Here is a 17,135-nt window from a genome sequence, read left to right as displayed (position 1 = left end):
AAGGCAACCTTCAATTTATATCCCTTACAAACAGAGTTAAAAAAGGCAGGGCTTACGTAGTAAATAAAGTATTTAAGCAAGCAGGGTCCTCCATGATCAGAGCTACTGTGCCTTTTGATTGATGCCAGCAATGATCTTTTAAGGATCAGTGTATTGGAACTGTGCTGTTTCTGGAAAATAAGAACGTTCAGTATGGTCCTAATTACTGAAAGTTCTTACGTAAGGGAGCAGTGTGATATCACTATGATCAAATGGATATTGTCTTATATGTCATTTTCCTTTGTTTTCCTTCATTCTTCTTGTCCCTCTTATTTTGTTGTTGGTTTGGTTTAGTTTGGTGCATAGTGGATCATTATCTCTGTTCATATGGACCTGAAATATGGTGTTATTTATTCGCACTTCAAGTTTAGTAATGACGTGGTATTTGAATATCAGGACCAATAATGGGAGATTATGGCATTTCTGACCTCCCCACTTGCCTCTGACCCTCCTCAGGATCATAAATAGTGGACAATGGTCCAGAATTATAGTAATCTCTACAACTAAAGACAAAACTTTATATGAGGATTATTCCCCTCTGTGGAAAAGTTTGAATGAAGTATCAATAAAAATTGCTTTTTAAAGTAGTTTCCCTCTTTAGTTTGTAGTAGTAGTAGTAGTAATTTATCTCATTTTACTTAATCACAGGGGATGTATATGAGATGGCCTACCCAGTCCTTTTAGATTTAGAAGGCAACAGTGTGTAGGATATGTGTTGCTTGGATAAAGGTGATTTGTATCCCAATCATAGTGTCAACTTAGATTTGCCAGAGAAATGGAAACTACCACATTCAGAATTTATAGTCAGTCCTGCCATCTATTCCTTGTAGAGAGCAACCCAGAAAGACCTGATGTACCTCTGTTCTTTTATCATTTCAGGCCAGTTGGGGTAAACAGAATAGTAAAAATCACAATGAAAATACATAGCCAGGTATATTTTAACATCATAAAGATGATTTGGTGTAAGCTGTGAAGCAAAAGGGCCTGGTAGAGGGCATTAAACCAAAAAAGAATGAACACACAGACACACACGATAGTTGTCTAGGAACATTTTTGTCACTTTGTTGTTTTTTGTAAAATCTCCACTCCCATAATCTCCACTTCATAATTAGCATGTGAAGATCATGTTATGAAAAGGAGAGGAAGAGCACTTGCTGATGATGTAAACATTCCCCTTTCTGAGCTGGTGGCAGAGGTAATGCAAAGTAAAATATTTAGATATTATGCAGTGTCTCAGGACACCCCAAAGAGTGAGATGTTCTTGTACCAGACTTGGAGTATGGGGGAACTTCTCCTTTCCATATAACCAAATTTGTGATAATGGTGTAATGTAACCCTATAAAATAAGATATGTATTTTACATACTATCCTCAGAGGTATCAGATTCACAATATGAATTTCTGGCCACGTACTTTATGTTCACTTCCCCCTTTATGCCATCTTCTAAAATACACTCATCTTCTGATCTACATTATCCACATTTGAGATTGTGGATCTCCATAAAGGATTATATCTTTGCCTTGAATACACCTTGAATAAGATTACCAGAACTGAAGTGCTTCACATACTACTGTCATTTTCAAGTGCATTTGTAATCTGATCACATTTTGATATCCAGAATAAACTAACCCTGACTTTGGATGGCTTGATAGTTTAGAAGTTTAGTTAATAATGAGTCATATGATTTAAATGTTTTTTTTTTAATCTTTCAAAATTTGATCCTTAAAATTTGTAAGTTTATAAGTTGGAAGATAAAATTTCACTGAATAATGACATATACAATAGTGGAACAAACTTGGTTTAGTTGTGGAAAGATGTAATGCCAGCTGTGAAAGACCTATTTCTAGTTGATCCAAGATTGTCAAGGATGAGGGAGATAGAAGCAAGAGGATTTTGGCTGCTAGAAGTAGTTTTTCTGGAACATTTTACCCAGGGTGGGAGGAGAAAGCTTGGAAAGGATCAGGATGGAGGTGTTTGGGTTGGAGGAAAGTTTTGGCAACTTGAATGGATGGGGCTGGAGAGAGTCAGACAAGAACAACTTGAATTTGAATATATTCTCAAAAATGTGGAATTCATGTCTACTTCCATGAAAGGTTCAGAATGGGTATTTCTTTTTCTCCATTTATGAAGTAGTAGGAAGGCTCATGCTTCTGTATTATTGATAACTGAAGGGGAAATACTATGTAGATTATATAGCTTCCAAATTATATGTAACCTCTGAGGAGCACTGAAGGAAACCAACATAAAAAAACCGAAGTAGAGCCCTTAATCTTAGTTGGTGACAGTTTACACCCACAGCACAGTAATTGCATCAGTAGAAAATGACAAAGCATGTTTACTAAAAAACTTGACATCAAACTCTGTCCTGCTTGTTATGCAATGAGATATATCAAGTGACTAATTTTATTGATGATTCTGTGAGGCATGAGGCTGTTGGCAAACAGCTCAATGCCAAGCTTGTGTTGCAATACATATGACTAAAGACGGAGTGCTTACAACCTTGGTGATATCTCCCAATGTTACTAAACCTGAGGTATGTAACTGGGTGCTCTGAAATGCCCTGTTGGTGGCTCTCTGTTTGTTTTGTTTTTCTTGTTTTTAAACTTTTTGAAGAAACCAATGTAATGCATTACAATACAATTGATGTTGTACAGCTTCTTGCACATAAACAGCATCCCAAAACACATTAACAAATTTTATAACAGAATTGAAAAGGTTTTTTTTAAAAGATAGCACTAGAAGAAAAAAGAAATCAATGGGTTTAGGCCAGGGAGAAAAGTTGTACTATCAGATAGCATTTGAAAATAGATGGAGAATCTAGTTACAGGAAATCTCTTGTAAGTTGAGGATCTGCCTCTCACACCAGCAGTGGTGAGATAACAGTGTAAGATGAAGTAGAGAGGCACATGGGCAATACTGTTCTGATAGGAAGAGGAAGATTTCCATACCTGGGAGGTATGGGTGAGATCCCAGGAAGACGCCAGAGATACAGACCGGGAGGGGAGATTGGATGTCTGAATCAAGAAGGGAGATAGAATTAGATTTGAGGATGACACACTTGCTTCCATCTTCAAAATATTTTGCAGAAGAAAGTTGTCATGAACTTTCAAGTTTTCTTGACTGCTCCATCAGAGTCACTAACGATGTCAAACAATATGTCCAGATGTTATATTTTAATTGAGGTTTAAGGTAAAGATAAGATGATGATTGAGATGGAGAAGATAGATAGAAAAGAGCAATTGGTTAAGGACTGAACATTGCGCATTGGTATCGAAGAGCAATCTTTCTACACAGAAGGAATCGTCACCTGATACAAGGAAAGAACCTTTGACAAATGTGTATGTGATGAGATTTGCCTGTCCAGAATGACATTGTGGTCTGCTGTGTCAAAGGCGTCACAGATTTAATAAAGAATGAGGAGGGGGAAAGAATTGATTATGGTGAAAAGAAGCAGGAGGAGAGCACGAAAAGAGGCAATTTGTCTGCTAAGGCCTGAGTGAACCCCAGGTTGAAAATGGTCAAGGATGTTGCTGATTGATAGGTGACTAGATAGCTCACAGAAATCTACCTAATCAGATATTTTGTTGAGAAAGGGCTACAGTTAGAATTTCAGGTAGAAAGGAGAAATTTTAAAGAGGCAGGCAGTCATAGAAAGTAAAAAGTTGGGAAAAATAAAGGTATTATTGACAATAATAGTAATGTAAGGTAAACACCTTTGCTCCACACTAAGTAATAGAAACTAAACATATACAAGCATCAGTGGGCACCTTCTTCAGCAGAGGGGCACTGGATGCAATAGTACTCCAGTAGTCCACTTTTCATAATGAATTACACATTGTTATTTTAATAAATTCAGATACCCTTTCTAGCGGGCACTGCTGAAAAAAATGCTACTTACAATCTGTGGAGCTGCCTCAGAAAAAGAATAGGCAATTTTTTGTTTTTATCTGCAAATTTTCTTTCTTTGATCAGGCAGGTCCATTGTTTTGTCCCTCCCTTAAATTACTTGGTTTTGGTAAGGGTATGAGGACCTTATATTAATACATTTGTCTTCATTCCACATGTTCTACAACAATAAATGTTATCAACAGGAATGATGATTTGTTCCAAGTGTATTAAAATCACAATTGAGTACTTTACAGCTCTGGAAGTTATTCTGCCTGGCTCTCTAGTGGGAAAGGCTTTGACTGCACCCCGAACTAACATATTTGTCTCTACCTCCAAACTGAAGAGCCCAGGTTTGAATTTCTGGACCTGCCCGATCTAAGAAAGATATTTTGCAGGTAAGAACAAGAAATGCTCTAATATTTGCAAACTTTCATAATGTCTTTCAATACAGTTTATTTCTGAAGAATTTGTATCATACAGATTTCAACCTAAGTGAAAACACTGCTGCCCTTGGTGTTAGAAATAAGTAGTGTCATTTTCTTTTTGCAGTGAAATCTTTCATCCAATCATAGACTTGTATGCAAATATACCATAGCCAGTTCAGATAAAATAGTACAAATAAAGCTAAACGCTCAGTCAGGACAAAATCACTCAGCTTCTCTGATTCCTCATTTCACCTGTGTTTCAGGAACTAACTAAACATGTCAATCGAAAATACGAAAAAACAAATCCCAGATAGAAATTCTGCTCCAGCTCTGCCTGCACCACTCAGTGATCTGAAAATTAAGTATACTAAGGTTAGTAGTATTATGCATGTTTATTAACTTGCCTTAGGCATTCATATAAGACTATATATGTACTTAAGTAGTTTTGTTCAAACCATCGAAATAACACTAACTCAATTATTGTTTGCAGTGTCATTGTAGCCATGTCAGTCCCAGAATATTAGAGAGACAAGGTGGATGAGATAATCTTTTCTGAAGAGCTCTGTGTAAGCTTGAAAGATTGTCTCTCTCACCAACAGAAGTTGGTCCCATAAAAGATATTACCTCACCCACCCTTGTCTCACTAACTCAATTGTGTATTTACAAATATTTACCTAGATTTAATTCGTATATTGTAATTTCTGGAAATGTTCTCTGATCTCTTCTGTCACGAGAAACTCTTCTAAAGAGTTGGTAAGTTTTATACTACTATTTTTTGGTGTGCTGTCCATATTTTTTTCAGAAGCTAAGATATGTGGTCATAAGTATCCTGGAAAATGTAAATGACCCAGAGAAGGAAACATTTACATCATTTCAATGAACAGGAAGAAAATAAAATGTAATTGTAGAATATGTTAACAGTTAGTCTAATTTTTAAATAAACTGGGATATTTACAAACAGATTTTAAGAAATATGCCAATGATGTTAGTCTGGAGGAAGGTTTTTTTAAAAAAATAAAATAAAACAAAACTAAAGCAAGGGTCCTCCTGCATTTGACATATTTTCCTACAGATAATAAATCTGTTTGTCTTGCTAAGCAAGCCACTATCAATAAAACAGCTAAAGTCCACCATTGCTAATTAGTCAGTATTATCAGGAACGTTGTACAATAGCAAATTCTTTCCATGCTCATTTAAAAACACACAGATAAGGTAAGCATGAAATGGATCCTCTGGGCTAACCCTAAACTGAGACTTGTATTCCTGGCTTAAAAAGACACTTTATGTGTTTCATACCACAGTACACAGAGAGTTGCAAGAGTCTCTGAACTTTGAGCAAACAGCAAAGTCATTGGTAGTTTCTGCAATCTCAGACTTTCAGGTACAATGTTTGGTAGAGCAAAGAGAAATGCAGTAATAAACAGAAACTGAGAAATTTCTATAACAATTGTAGCTTTTGCTGGCCATGGCTATCTCAAGTTCTGGACACAAATCAAAATGCCACATAGTATGTTACTGCTATACAGAAAAGTTCACAAGTGAAACAATCAAGAAAGTGTTCTTGTTGCGACTTCTTGAGCTAACCTTCAATTTTTCCAAATATAAATATTCCCAGATCATAGTCTGTACCTTTCTCATAAAGATTGAACTAAGCATTCTAAAGAGATACTTAACACACTGAAGAGTCAATTGCCAGAAGCTGGGAATGGGTGACCGGGGATGGATCACTTGATGATTGTCTATTCTGTTCATTCTCTCTGGGGCACCTGGAATTGGTGACAGTCGGAAGACAGGATACTGGGCTAGATGGACCTTTGGTCTGACCCAGTATGGCCGTTCTCATGCTCTTAATTTGGATGGATTAATTTTTAAATTGTTAAAGATAGTTTGGATCCTGAATTGGGGAATGATCCTGAATTCCTTCTATACCTTAAACTCCTAAAGCGACATGCCAATGAAATCAGTAAGTATTTTAGGTATTTAAGAAATGTAAATTGGCTCACATGTACTGGTAAATATTTTACTTTGTTACAGTAAAGAATTAGACAATGATTGTTTAACAAATTATTTCTGTTGTGATGCTGCGGAAAAGAGCAGGTCCTATGTCGCTCCCACAGCCAGGCATCAAAGCACAATTAGTTACTTATCAGGTAGTTAAATTACATGAGAGAGCAGAAAAAACAAAATTTCTCTTGCCACCGCTGCTCTTCAGTGTCTGAGGGAAGACCATGGTGTGTGGAAAGTTAAATCACTTACGGTAAATAAAGGAAAAGTGAAACATAAATATACAATATATTTTAATCATTGCAGCTAGAAGCAAAGAAGAGGAAATAATAAAATGGTTTAAAATTAAAAAAAAGTGTCAAACCCTGCTCAGCTGCCACCTAACCCTGTAGGTGCCTAAAATCCCTAGGTGCCTGAGTTTCCACGGTTACATATGGTACGTTTCTGCCAGTGAGGATGCACACAGCCAGCTCATTTTAAGGCTCCTGGGCACCTATTTTATGCCTAAGCACAGATCCTCAGACTAGGCAAGATCCTCAGACTAGGCATTCCTCTGCCTATTTCACCTGATCCAGCAGGCATTTTCACACAAAATAGCCCCGGGGCAGAGGGAGTATGAGGAGGACTCCTCCATCACAGCCTTTAGCGTGTGGCTAGAGCACTCATCTGGAATGTGGAAGACAAGGGTTCAGTGCCCCCCTTTGTCTGATGTGGAGCAGGGATTTGAACTTTTTTCCCCACCTGTCAAGGGAGGGTCCTGACTAGCTGATTATGAGATATTCTGGTCTGCAGGTCTCTCAGTCTCTCCTATTGAAGCTGTTCCAATGTGTATGAATAATTAAATATGCATTGGGCCAACGAGAGAGTAGGAATGACTCTGTGGCCCAGTGGTTGGAGTATTCCCCGGATTGATGAGACCTGCATTCAAACTTCCTTCTCCACACCTAACAGAGAGGAGAATTCAACCAAAGTCTCCAGTGTCCTGGATAAAGAAGAACAGGAGTACTTGTGGCACCTTAGAGACTAACAAATTTATTAGAGCATAAGCTTTCGTGGGCTACAGCCCACTTCTTCGGATGCATATAGAATGGAACATATATTGAGGAGATATATATACACACATACAGAGAGCATAAACAGGTGGGAGTTGTCTTACCAACTCTGAGAGGCCAATTAAGTAAGACAACTCCCACCTGTTTATGCTCTCTGTATGTGTGTATATATATCTCCTCAATATATGTTCCATTCTATATGCATCCGAAGAAGTGGGCTGTAGTCCACGAAAGCTTATGCTCTAATAAATTTGTTAGTCTCTAAGGTGCCACAAGTACTCCTGTTCTTCTTTTTGCGGATACAGACTAACACGGCTGTTACTCTGAAAAGTGTCCTGGATGAGTGCTAAAATATATAAGGGAGGCCTTTTTCCTCACCTGCGTGCCTCCTCGGCATTTCTTGCAAAACATGGTTTAGACACCTAACTCCAGCAAAGAGTTCATGGCTGAGAATCCCAGAATTTAGGCATCTAACTCCCTGAGAGGGGCAGAACTTATGTTACATCCATCTCCTCAGCATTTCTGATTGACTAGCTTAGGTGGCTCCCCGTGCAGCATGCTGGCTTTTGTGGGTCCCAATCTTAGGTGCCAAACTCTCCCTATGCATTGTATAGGGCCTAGATGCCTAACTTGGGGCTGTGATTTTCACTGGGTAGCAAGATGCCTAAAAGTGAGGCACTACAATGCTCAGCATTGCAATACTTAAGTCACTTTGTGGATCTAGCACAAAGAAAGTGGGGCAGAATCAGACCCTGCAGATTCCCTTTAATAGTGTTTCAGGTTTAATTGACTGGTTTTTGATGGTTCAAGGAACTCTTTAGGTTTGGCTGAATTGGTGGGATTTTCCATTCATACCATATCAAACACCCACAGATGATCAGGATAGAGTGGCCTGGTGTCTGGTTTTTGACTGGAACACCCGGTTGAAAAGGGACCTTGACAGCTCTGGTAATCTGTGCTGACCAGACCATTAAAAGTCTGGTTGGTGGTGCAGTGGATCTAAGGCAGGCTCCCTAAGGCTCCCAGAAGCAGCGGCATGTCATCCCTCCAGCTCCTACGCATAGGGGCAGCCAGGAGACTCCGCATGCTGCCCCCACCCCAAGCACCAGCTCTGCAGCTCCCATTGGCCAGGAACCGGGGGTAGCGCCTTCAGATGGCGCAGCGCGCAGAGCCACCTGGCCACGCCTCCGCATAGAAGCCGGAGTGGGGACATACCGGTGTTTCTGGGACGTGCATGAGATAAGCGCTGCCCGGAGCCTGCACCCCCGCCCCACTCCCATGCCCCAACCCCCTGCCCCAGCCCTGATCCCACTCCCACCCTCCGAAACCCTTAATCCCAACCCAGAGCACCCTCCTGCCCCCCAAGCCCCTCATCCCCAGCCAAACCTTGGAGCCTACACCCCCAGCCAGAGCCCTCACCCCCTCCTGTGCCCCAACCCCCTGACCCAGTCCTGATCCCCCTCCCATCTTCTGAACCTCTTGGTCCCAGCCTGGATCATCATTCTAAATCCCTCATCCCTGGCCCCACACTAGAGCCTGCACCCCATGCCCCAGCCTGGAGCCCCCTCCCACACTCTGAACCCCTCATTTCTGGCCCCACTCTGGAACATGCACCCCCAGCCCAGAGCCCGTACCCCCTCCCACAACCCCTGCATCATCCCGGAGCCCCCTATCATACTCTGAACTCCTTGGCTCCACCTGCCAGCCCAGAGCCCCCTCCTGCACCCCAAACTCCTCATCCCTGGCCCGACCCCAGAGCCTGTAGCTGGAACCATCACCTCTTTCCGGACCCCAACCCCAACCCCCTGAGCCAGCCCGGTGAAAATGAGCGAATGAGTGAAAGTGGGAAGAGTGAGCTACAGAGGGAGGGGGATGGAGTGAGAAGGGGCTGGGTGTGGCCTCAGAGGAGGGGCAGGGCAGGAGGTGGGGCAAGGGTGTTCGGTTTTGTGTGAGTAGAAAGTTGGCAACCCTAGTACAGAACTATAAACTTGGAGCAATTATCACAGTTGGTAAGAGTGTACACGAGTGGATACCAGCTATTTTTCAATATTGTGTTTCAAATTTTTGATTTAGTGTTAGTGTAATTGGGCACAGTGCTCCTATTACATCCCTTGGGCCTCTTAAGAGCAGGCATTCTGGGAAATGTAATTTCCCGGGAGGGACTGCAAGTCTAGAGGGCACATGACCAGGAAGTCAGGTGACCACCTTTGGAACAATGCAATGGGTAGCCTGAGCAGTGAGCTCACTGTGAAGGAATATGATGGCTCTTAGAGAGAGAGTCTCTCCATGACAGGAATTATAGGATACCTAGAAAAGGTTACCTGTAGGGAAGAGTGTGTTCTTCCCTTCCCAACTTACTGAGACTTGCTGGCCAGGTTCAGGTGTTTTAAGTTGTTTTGCTGTTGTTTTGAGTCTTTTTGTAATGATAGAAGCCATTCTTGAGGAAATAACCTTGGATTGAACTGGTTTGTTTATTGCGGGGGCGGGGGGTGGATGGGGTGTAATTTTACCTTCCTGGCTGGCATATCTGCCCACTATCTTACAGTGGGCAACAATTATATCTAGTTAGATGGAAATCTTTCTTGCTAAAGGATAAACATGGGGTAAATCCAATTTGTAACATGGGTACATGCTGAGGTTTGCTGCAGAGCTGAGGATGCGGAATTTCATTCACTGAAGGCATAGAGTAGTTTAGGAACCACTCCTCAATTGCTATTGAAGCCTTCGGGGCTTGAAGCCTTTGCAGAGTAGCCAGTTGCCAGTTGGGGACCAACTGCCAGAGGATTCACACAGCAGATAATCCTGCCTTGTGCCACCCTTAAAGAGACCTTTGGTCACGCACATAAAGAGGTCCTGCAGAATTCTGCTCCACAGCATACAGTAGACGTGCACACTGTGCAACCCTGTGAAACCTTCTCTCTTTCTGCAGAGCTGCAGGTAGGTTCCACTTCACACCAAGCCCTCTGTGGGTCAAATGCTGTCTGTGTGTGATAAATAACAATAGTAAAATACAGCCCTCTTTGTCTTAAGAGTGTCTTGCAAACACTAATCAATTTTCACAATACACTTGTGGGATGGAGAAATATTATCTATATTTTCCAGATTGTGAAACTGAGCCATAAAAAGGGCAAGGGAGTCCAAAGCCATAAAATAAAATCCCCAGACAAGAAACTTAAGACTTCAGTTTTGCCTAAACCTTACAAGGCTGAAGCTAAACCCTTGCAGAGCTGCCAATTTCCCACATTTCTGATGATCTGGAATGAATTCCTGTAACCCAAGTAGTTTGGAGAATCAGGATTTTACTATACTTTTATCACTGAAGATGAATGCCAATCAAATGAGATTTTGTTTGCAGCCGCCATAGAGCTACCATCTGGGTCTGTATTTTTAAATATAAAGCTTCAGAACTGTAGAACCGTGTCAGAATCCATCTATAACAAATGTTGAGTTCTAGTTCTAGTGGAACGGACAGGAGTGTGAAGGACAGCTATTCATATGGTCATTAAGAGACTTGCCAACTTACTTGAAGATCTCAGTGAAAACAATAGCTATACAGTGCACACAATAACATTTCTAAGTAAAAAGTTACTTGCAGCAAAGATTTGACTTGTCAAAACCTCTTAAACCCAATGAGTCATGGCCAGTCCTTACAGGTGAACACCAATGCAGCATGTGCAACAGTGGACGAACATCTGGCAAAAGAAACACCTTACTATGGAAGACCTGGATATCTGATAGCAAACTGCCACACCATGATGGAAGATAACTGCTACTGCTTTCAGAAGCATGGGCAACGAGTGTACTGCAATGCAAGCAAGCCAGAGGCTGATCTTTGTGGCAGTGTCTGTTCACGTTGGCTTGTGCACTAGCTATTTCTGTTTTCAGTACACCCCAACCCATGTGTCCATGCGGTGTACACTCCAAAGGAGCATAGCTGCCAACATACTCCGGAATATACCCAGTGTTACAACATATGTAACATTGTGTGTAGGTTGGATTTTGGCTTTTTGTACCATTTTCTTTAGTTCATACCTGTATAAGCAAAGTCATAATGTATCCTAATGGAGATGTCTGGATACTGCAATTTTCACTGCTCTTGTACATTGTACAGGTTTGTACATAGTGAAAGGTTGGGATTAGGAGGAAGTGACATTAGGAACAATAATAAGTAAGGGACACTAAAATAATACCATTGTGTCAGTACTCTAAATGTAGTACTTAAACCAATATTTGAACAACTTCCAAAAAGGGTATGTTTCACTATTACTCCTTTCACAGACAGATATGAATTTGGCATACTGTAGCATACTGGGAAATCAAGCAAGTTAAAACAAATTCCTACTAGGCTGAGCTACAGAACAGGGTGATATTGGAAATGGGAATCATTTTTTCTCGTGCTCATTCTGCTGCAGCTTTGTCCTTCTGCACCCTCTGATTTGTTTCTGTGGTGGTAATATGAGGGACTGGCAGAGGATCTTTGTGCCAGAAGGCGATGGTTTTAGCTATGCTCATGGAGATATGCCCACTAAAAAACCTCCACTTGTTGCAAAATATAATGCAGAGAGTGAGGGGTCTGGAACCACAGATAATGGAGCAGACTTGATAGGGGACGGTACATATTTTTACTATTGGTCTTCTTATATAATAATGCCCACAATAAAGAATAGCTAAGGTAACAGCAAGCACCAGTGTGAGCACTAATCTTTTTACCCACTAGGATATTTCTTCCTGATGTTTTTCCTACTTCCTTTTCTAAACCAAACTATATGCTGCTTGTGAGATATTTCACCAAAAAGTGTTGACTTTTTTGTGAAAGAAAAATTAGCTCTTCAGAGCTGGTGAAGAAATCTTTAATGGAGTGTGGATATTGCCCAGTTAATAAACAAAACCTTGTTCTAGTTAACATTTATATCAAAAACAGTACTTTAGAAATCATGGACTATAAGAGACCTCAGGAGATCATCTAGTCCCAACCCCCTGCTCAAAGCAGGACCAATCCCCAATTAAATCATCCAACAGATTTTTGCCCTATGTCCCTAAATGGCCCCCTGAAGGATTGAACTCACAACCCTTGGTTTTACAGGCCAATGCTCAAACCACTGAGCTATCACCTGATTGTTGAGTGACTTACTTCCCACTGGGCTCTTTTATAATTCAATATCAATGTTAAGATTTTACAGGCACTCAGTAGTTAGAACCCTACAGATCTGACATATATGGGGAGGCATTTTTCCTGTTTCACTTTCTCAGCAACTGCTGGGCCAATCCAGTTCTGCACCACTCTCAAAAAGAGGCTATGTCTTAAAGGCACAAAAGAGATCACAGTATTTGATGCAGAACTATTATAATCAGTTTACTAGTTTATGTTCACCATAAAAAAAACCGCTTACCCTAATTTACCATGGTAATATGTGAGATGTCAATTTTTCCTTGTAGTTACAAAAGAAAATAACTGCAGTACCTCCAATACCACTTGGTGGTAATTGTAGGTTAATGTTGACTTTTTTGATAGCAACTGCTGTGGTTTCTTTCACAGCATTTTATAGGGAAACGTTGTTTATACCGACTGAACAGGCACTTGTACTAACCTGCAAGCAGGATTTACAAGTAACTAAACACCAAGGAGAGAGACAGAATTACCCATGTATGAAATCCTCATTTTGTGTAGTTTTAGAACATATGCAGTCAGCTTCAGGATGATCAGTGTGGCTTAATACCAAGGGGAAGGAAAGTGCTATATGGAACAGACTACAAAATTCAGAGTAAAAAGCCGATCCTGAAACTTCTCTGCCGTCTTTGAAGAAAGTGCTCACATTTGATTCTGTTGTCAGCCAGACAGTCTAAGGAATTCTTCTTGGGGGGGATTATTCCAGAGTAAGAGTGAATCTGCTAATAAGATAATCAAATCATTTCTTGTGTGAGTGACTTGATTTGTGCTTTTAATGATACTGATAATGGATAACTATATCCATTCCATCTAGTTTTATTAAAGTGTGCTTGTGTGCCAGGATATCTCAATGTTCTTATCTGTGCAAGAGGGTGGTTGTTCCAGCTATAAAAAGGGAAATTGGCACACGCTGGTCTTTCTGCCTGCATAAAGGTTAAAGCTGCATATGTAATGCAGTTCCTGGCAAATATGAAATAATCTTTGGATGGTGATCTCAGCAGTTTTAAGGCTGCTGCATAAACCAGTTTGATTATCTTTGGTTTATGCTGGCCACAGTACATTTTTTGTTTTTCATTATGTTTGTGAATTGCCAAAAATATGCTCAGTACTATATTATATAAGAGCTTAAAATCGAAAAGACAGAAATCAATAAGGCAGGATACTTAGAAGGGAGAATAGCTTACTGGTTTGGTTTGTTTGTTTTTAAATGTTACTAGCCCACTTCTAGTGCAGACCGTGCAAGAAGTTAGTCATTAGAAATCATTGGAATGAGAACCAGTTGCTGGTTTGGTTACCTGGGATGAGGAAGATATTCCAGGCAAAGGCAAAAGCATGGAATAAGGCACAGAGAAATGTATGAGAGAAGGAGATGCATGGAGCATCAAGTCTGGTGTCATTTGTAGAGGGAAAATGGTGAAACAGACATGATAAAAAATTTAATCAGAGATATAGGGTGGAGAAAAGTTGTGTAAGGCTTTGAATGTGAGGGCAAGAAATGCTAATCTGATGTGGTGGATGACGGGGATCCAGTGAAGACACTCAAAGTGGGTGGTGACGTAATCACAAAACAACTACTGTATATCAGAAAACCTTTATTTTTTTCTCATTTCCTATGATTGGAAATCCCCTTTTCACAAAATATATAACACTATAGCAGATACATTTTAAAATCCATACACCGCCTCCCCCTCACCCTCCTCCAAATTAAAAGAACATGAAGGTTGCAAAGTGGAGCTCTCTTGGGAACTAAATTTGGTAGCCATCTTGTCTAAAAATACTACACCTCTACCCCGATATAACGCGACCCGATATAACACAAATTGGATATAACGCGGTAAAGCAGTGCTGCGGGGGCGGGGCTGCGCACTCCAGCGGAGCAAAGCAAGTTCGATATAACACCGTTTCACCTATAACGCGGTAAGTTTTTTGGCTCCCAAGGACAGCGTTATATCAGGGTAGAGGTGTATGTGGTTATGTAATTAAAGACCATGCACCAAGTTTCTTGGTGTAAATTTGGTGCAGCTCAGCACCAGCAGAAAAATAGGCCCATACTATTGTAATGCAGATATACAGCCTTCACTTTTGTGTTGCTAGACTTTTGAGAGCTTCACTTTGTGTTTATGTGAAACTTCCTAGGCTTTAAAATATATCACATCTCACAATGTTTTCACTTAAATAACACAACAATTTATAGTTTTGTAACAGTTTTAATAAGTTTCCAGCATCGTTGCATGCATTTTGAAATATATGTGCAATGTGTCTTTAAGCTCCATCTAATAATTACAAAGACAATCCATGATTTTGCTAAATAAGCAGTGTCATTGTAGTAAATGCCTCTTGATCTGTGGATACTCCTCCATGAAATGAAATAGATCCCTTAGTTCCTGTAAAAGATTAATAGCATTACATTTCTGCTTTTAAATAGGCTTTTATTAGGATCATATTTAATGAAGCACCAATCCGCAGGCCAGAGGGATTTGGAAATAAAATCACAGAGATTAGAGTTCCTTTTTATTTTTCTCCTGTGATATGGAAGTAGAGGAGTATACAAACCACATTTTCTGGCTTTTGCACTATGCCTCAATGGTTCCTTCTTTGTTGTAGATTTCATTAAACTGGCTGCAGCTCTTTAGTGTTGTCTTTCATTTCAGAGGCACATGTTGTTTGAAAGGAAATGAAAGAAAAGTTAGATAAATGGTTAAATAAAATTGATCTCTCCAAAACATCTACGACTACTCTGACCTAGTTGTTTGTCATCTTCTGTTAGGTGACAAATTGTCTGCCTCTGAGGCAAAAAGGCTCCCCTGGCAGCAAAACCTGTGTGGTTCTTCTGGGCAAAGGGGAGACAGGATTTCAAGAGGGCTATACAGGGAGTTTACATTCGCTGTGCGGCACAGAGTTCAGTTCCCCGAGGAGATCCCTGTATGCTAGAGGAGCAGGACAGGAGAATATACTGCTACATAGTTCCATCTGTCATCCCTACCCATGTTGAAGGCATATATTAATACTAGAGGAGCTGCAGTAGTTGTGTAAGTGGATAGAAGACTCTATAAGTCATATACTGCCTTCTATCCACTTGTGCTAGTTCCCTGAGTGCCAATAATCTTAAAGAAGCAATTATTTTATTATATGAGATGAAAACCATGAGAGAATGGCTGCATTTTTAAGTCAATGGTGACTCAAAGTAGATAGATGAATGTTACTGAAATTTTCAAAATCTTTAAAATTCCACATTTATGTATCCATATTTACTCTGCAGAAATCGAAGGGGCCTATTACCCATTAATGCATAGGGACCTAAAACAAAAAAGGATCATTGGATAGCTCTCAGCTATCGGATGATACCATGTTGATTTTTCATTGAAACAGGTAATAAACTGTGTTATTGATTATGTTCCACTCTTTGTTTCCTTATTTCCTTGCAGATATTTATAAATAATGAATGGCATGATGCAACTAATGGCAAAAAATTTGCAGTCTATAACCCCGCAACTGGAGATAAAATTTGTGAGGTAGAAGAAGGAGACAAGGTAGGTTTTTAAAGCTTCGTCATGTCACGGCTTTCTTTGTATCCAATCCAGCAAGGCAATGAGACATATGCTCTGCTGGTGCCAATTGGCACAGTTCCACGACTTCAGTGAAGTTATACCAGCTTCCACCAGCAGAGCATTTGGCTCCACAACAGCTTTGCTATTGATTACCCTGAGACCAGGATCAAGATCTTTGTATCACGCACTACTCCAGGTTCACAAACTACTGTACACCGGAGAAGGATTTAGTCGCTTAAGTAAACTTGAAAAAAAAGAGAGTATTTTAGAAAGAAAGCCCCAAACCCTGTGTTTAGCTAATTGCTTTCTTGATTCATCTTACTATTATTCTGGCTATTTATGTCTGACTTCTTTCCTCCCATACTGCCCAACTCCTTGTTCTGATTGTTCCTTCAGTGAAGATATAATGATATACCTGATATGATGAAAATAACTGGGATACTACCTATTCAGATTTGCAGTGATGAATGCGGCCTGCTGAATCACCAGCACCAGTTCCTGCGAAACAGAGCTGGCTCATACATGCTTAATTGTTAAGATTTGATGGGAGGACTGCAAAAGGTGGTAATAGCTGAAGATAAATGTACTTATTTTGCCATGTATAAGACCACTGGGGGGGGAGGGAATCACTTATATACAGTAACTTCAAAAATCTGGAACCCTAAGAACTCAAGAGCAAATTTCCTGTGTTTTCATAATTTTGTATAATTTTCTGTTTGAAAAGACTTTGCTTAATAATACTATCTACTTTCAGTGCACATTATCAAGTACAGGGTGATATGTTTAAATATAGTAGGCTTTTTTGTTTCCATAGTTTTAGAGCTGATGACCAGAGACATTTTTTGGATGAACTCTCTAAAAGGAAGCCTGAGATGCGAGTGTTCTATTTCCAGCTGACAACTGTAGAAAAACTTTTAACTAGACCTGTGGAAAAAATTACTGGTTTTATCTGTTAATGTTTTCATTCATGCAAATATTTGCCTTTGTGTATATTCGTTCCCAAGCATGCACG

The 17,135-nt window shown here is 40.2% G+C and overlaps 1 protein-coding gene across 1 annotated transcript in view; it reads left to right on the top strand.

The window, feature by feature from the left end:
- Positions 1–4,547: 4,547 nt before the first annotated feature.
- ALDH1A1 (aldehyde dehydrogenase 1 family member A1) overlaps positions 4,548–17,135 on the top strand; it is a 46,498-nt gene continuing 33,910 nt past the window's right edge. Inside the window, exons 1-2 of the mRNA XM_034773729.1 lie at positions 4,548–4,724; positions 16,001–16,105. Of these exons, the coding sequence (XP_034629620.1) occupies positions 4,629–4,724; positions 16,001–16,105 (201 nt within the window). The 5' untranslated portion in view covers positions 4,548–4,628. The remainder of the gene's footprint in view (positions 4,725–16,000; positions 16,106–17,135) is intronic.

Source organism: Trachemys scripta, chromosome 6 (assembly GCF_013100865.1).
Source record: "Trachemys scripta elegans isolate TJP31775 chromosome 6, CAS_Tse_1.0, whole genome shotgun sequence".
NCBI lineage: Eukaryota > Metazoa > Chordata > Testudines > Emydidae > Trachemys > Trachemys scripta.
This window is presented reverse-complemented; position numbering and strand designations above follow the sequence as displayed.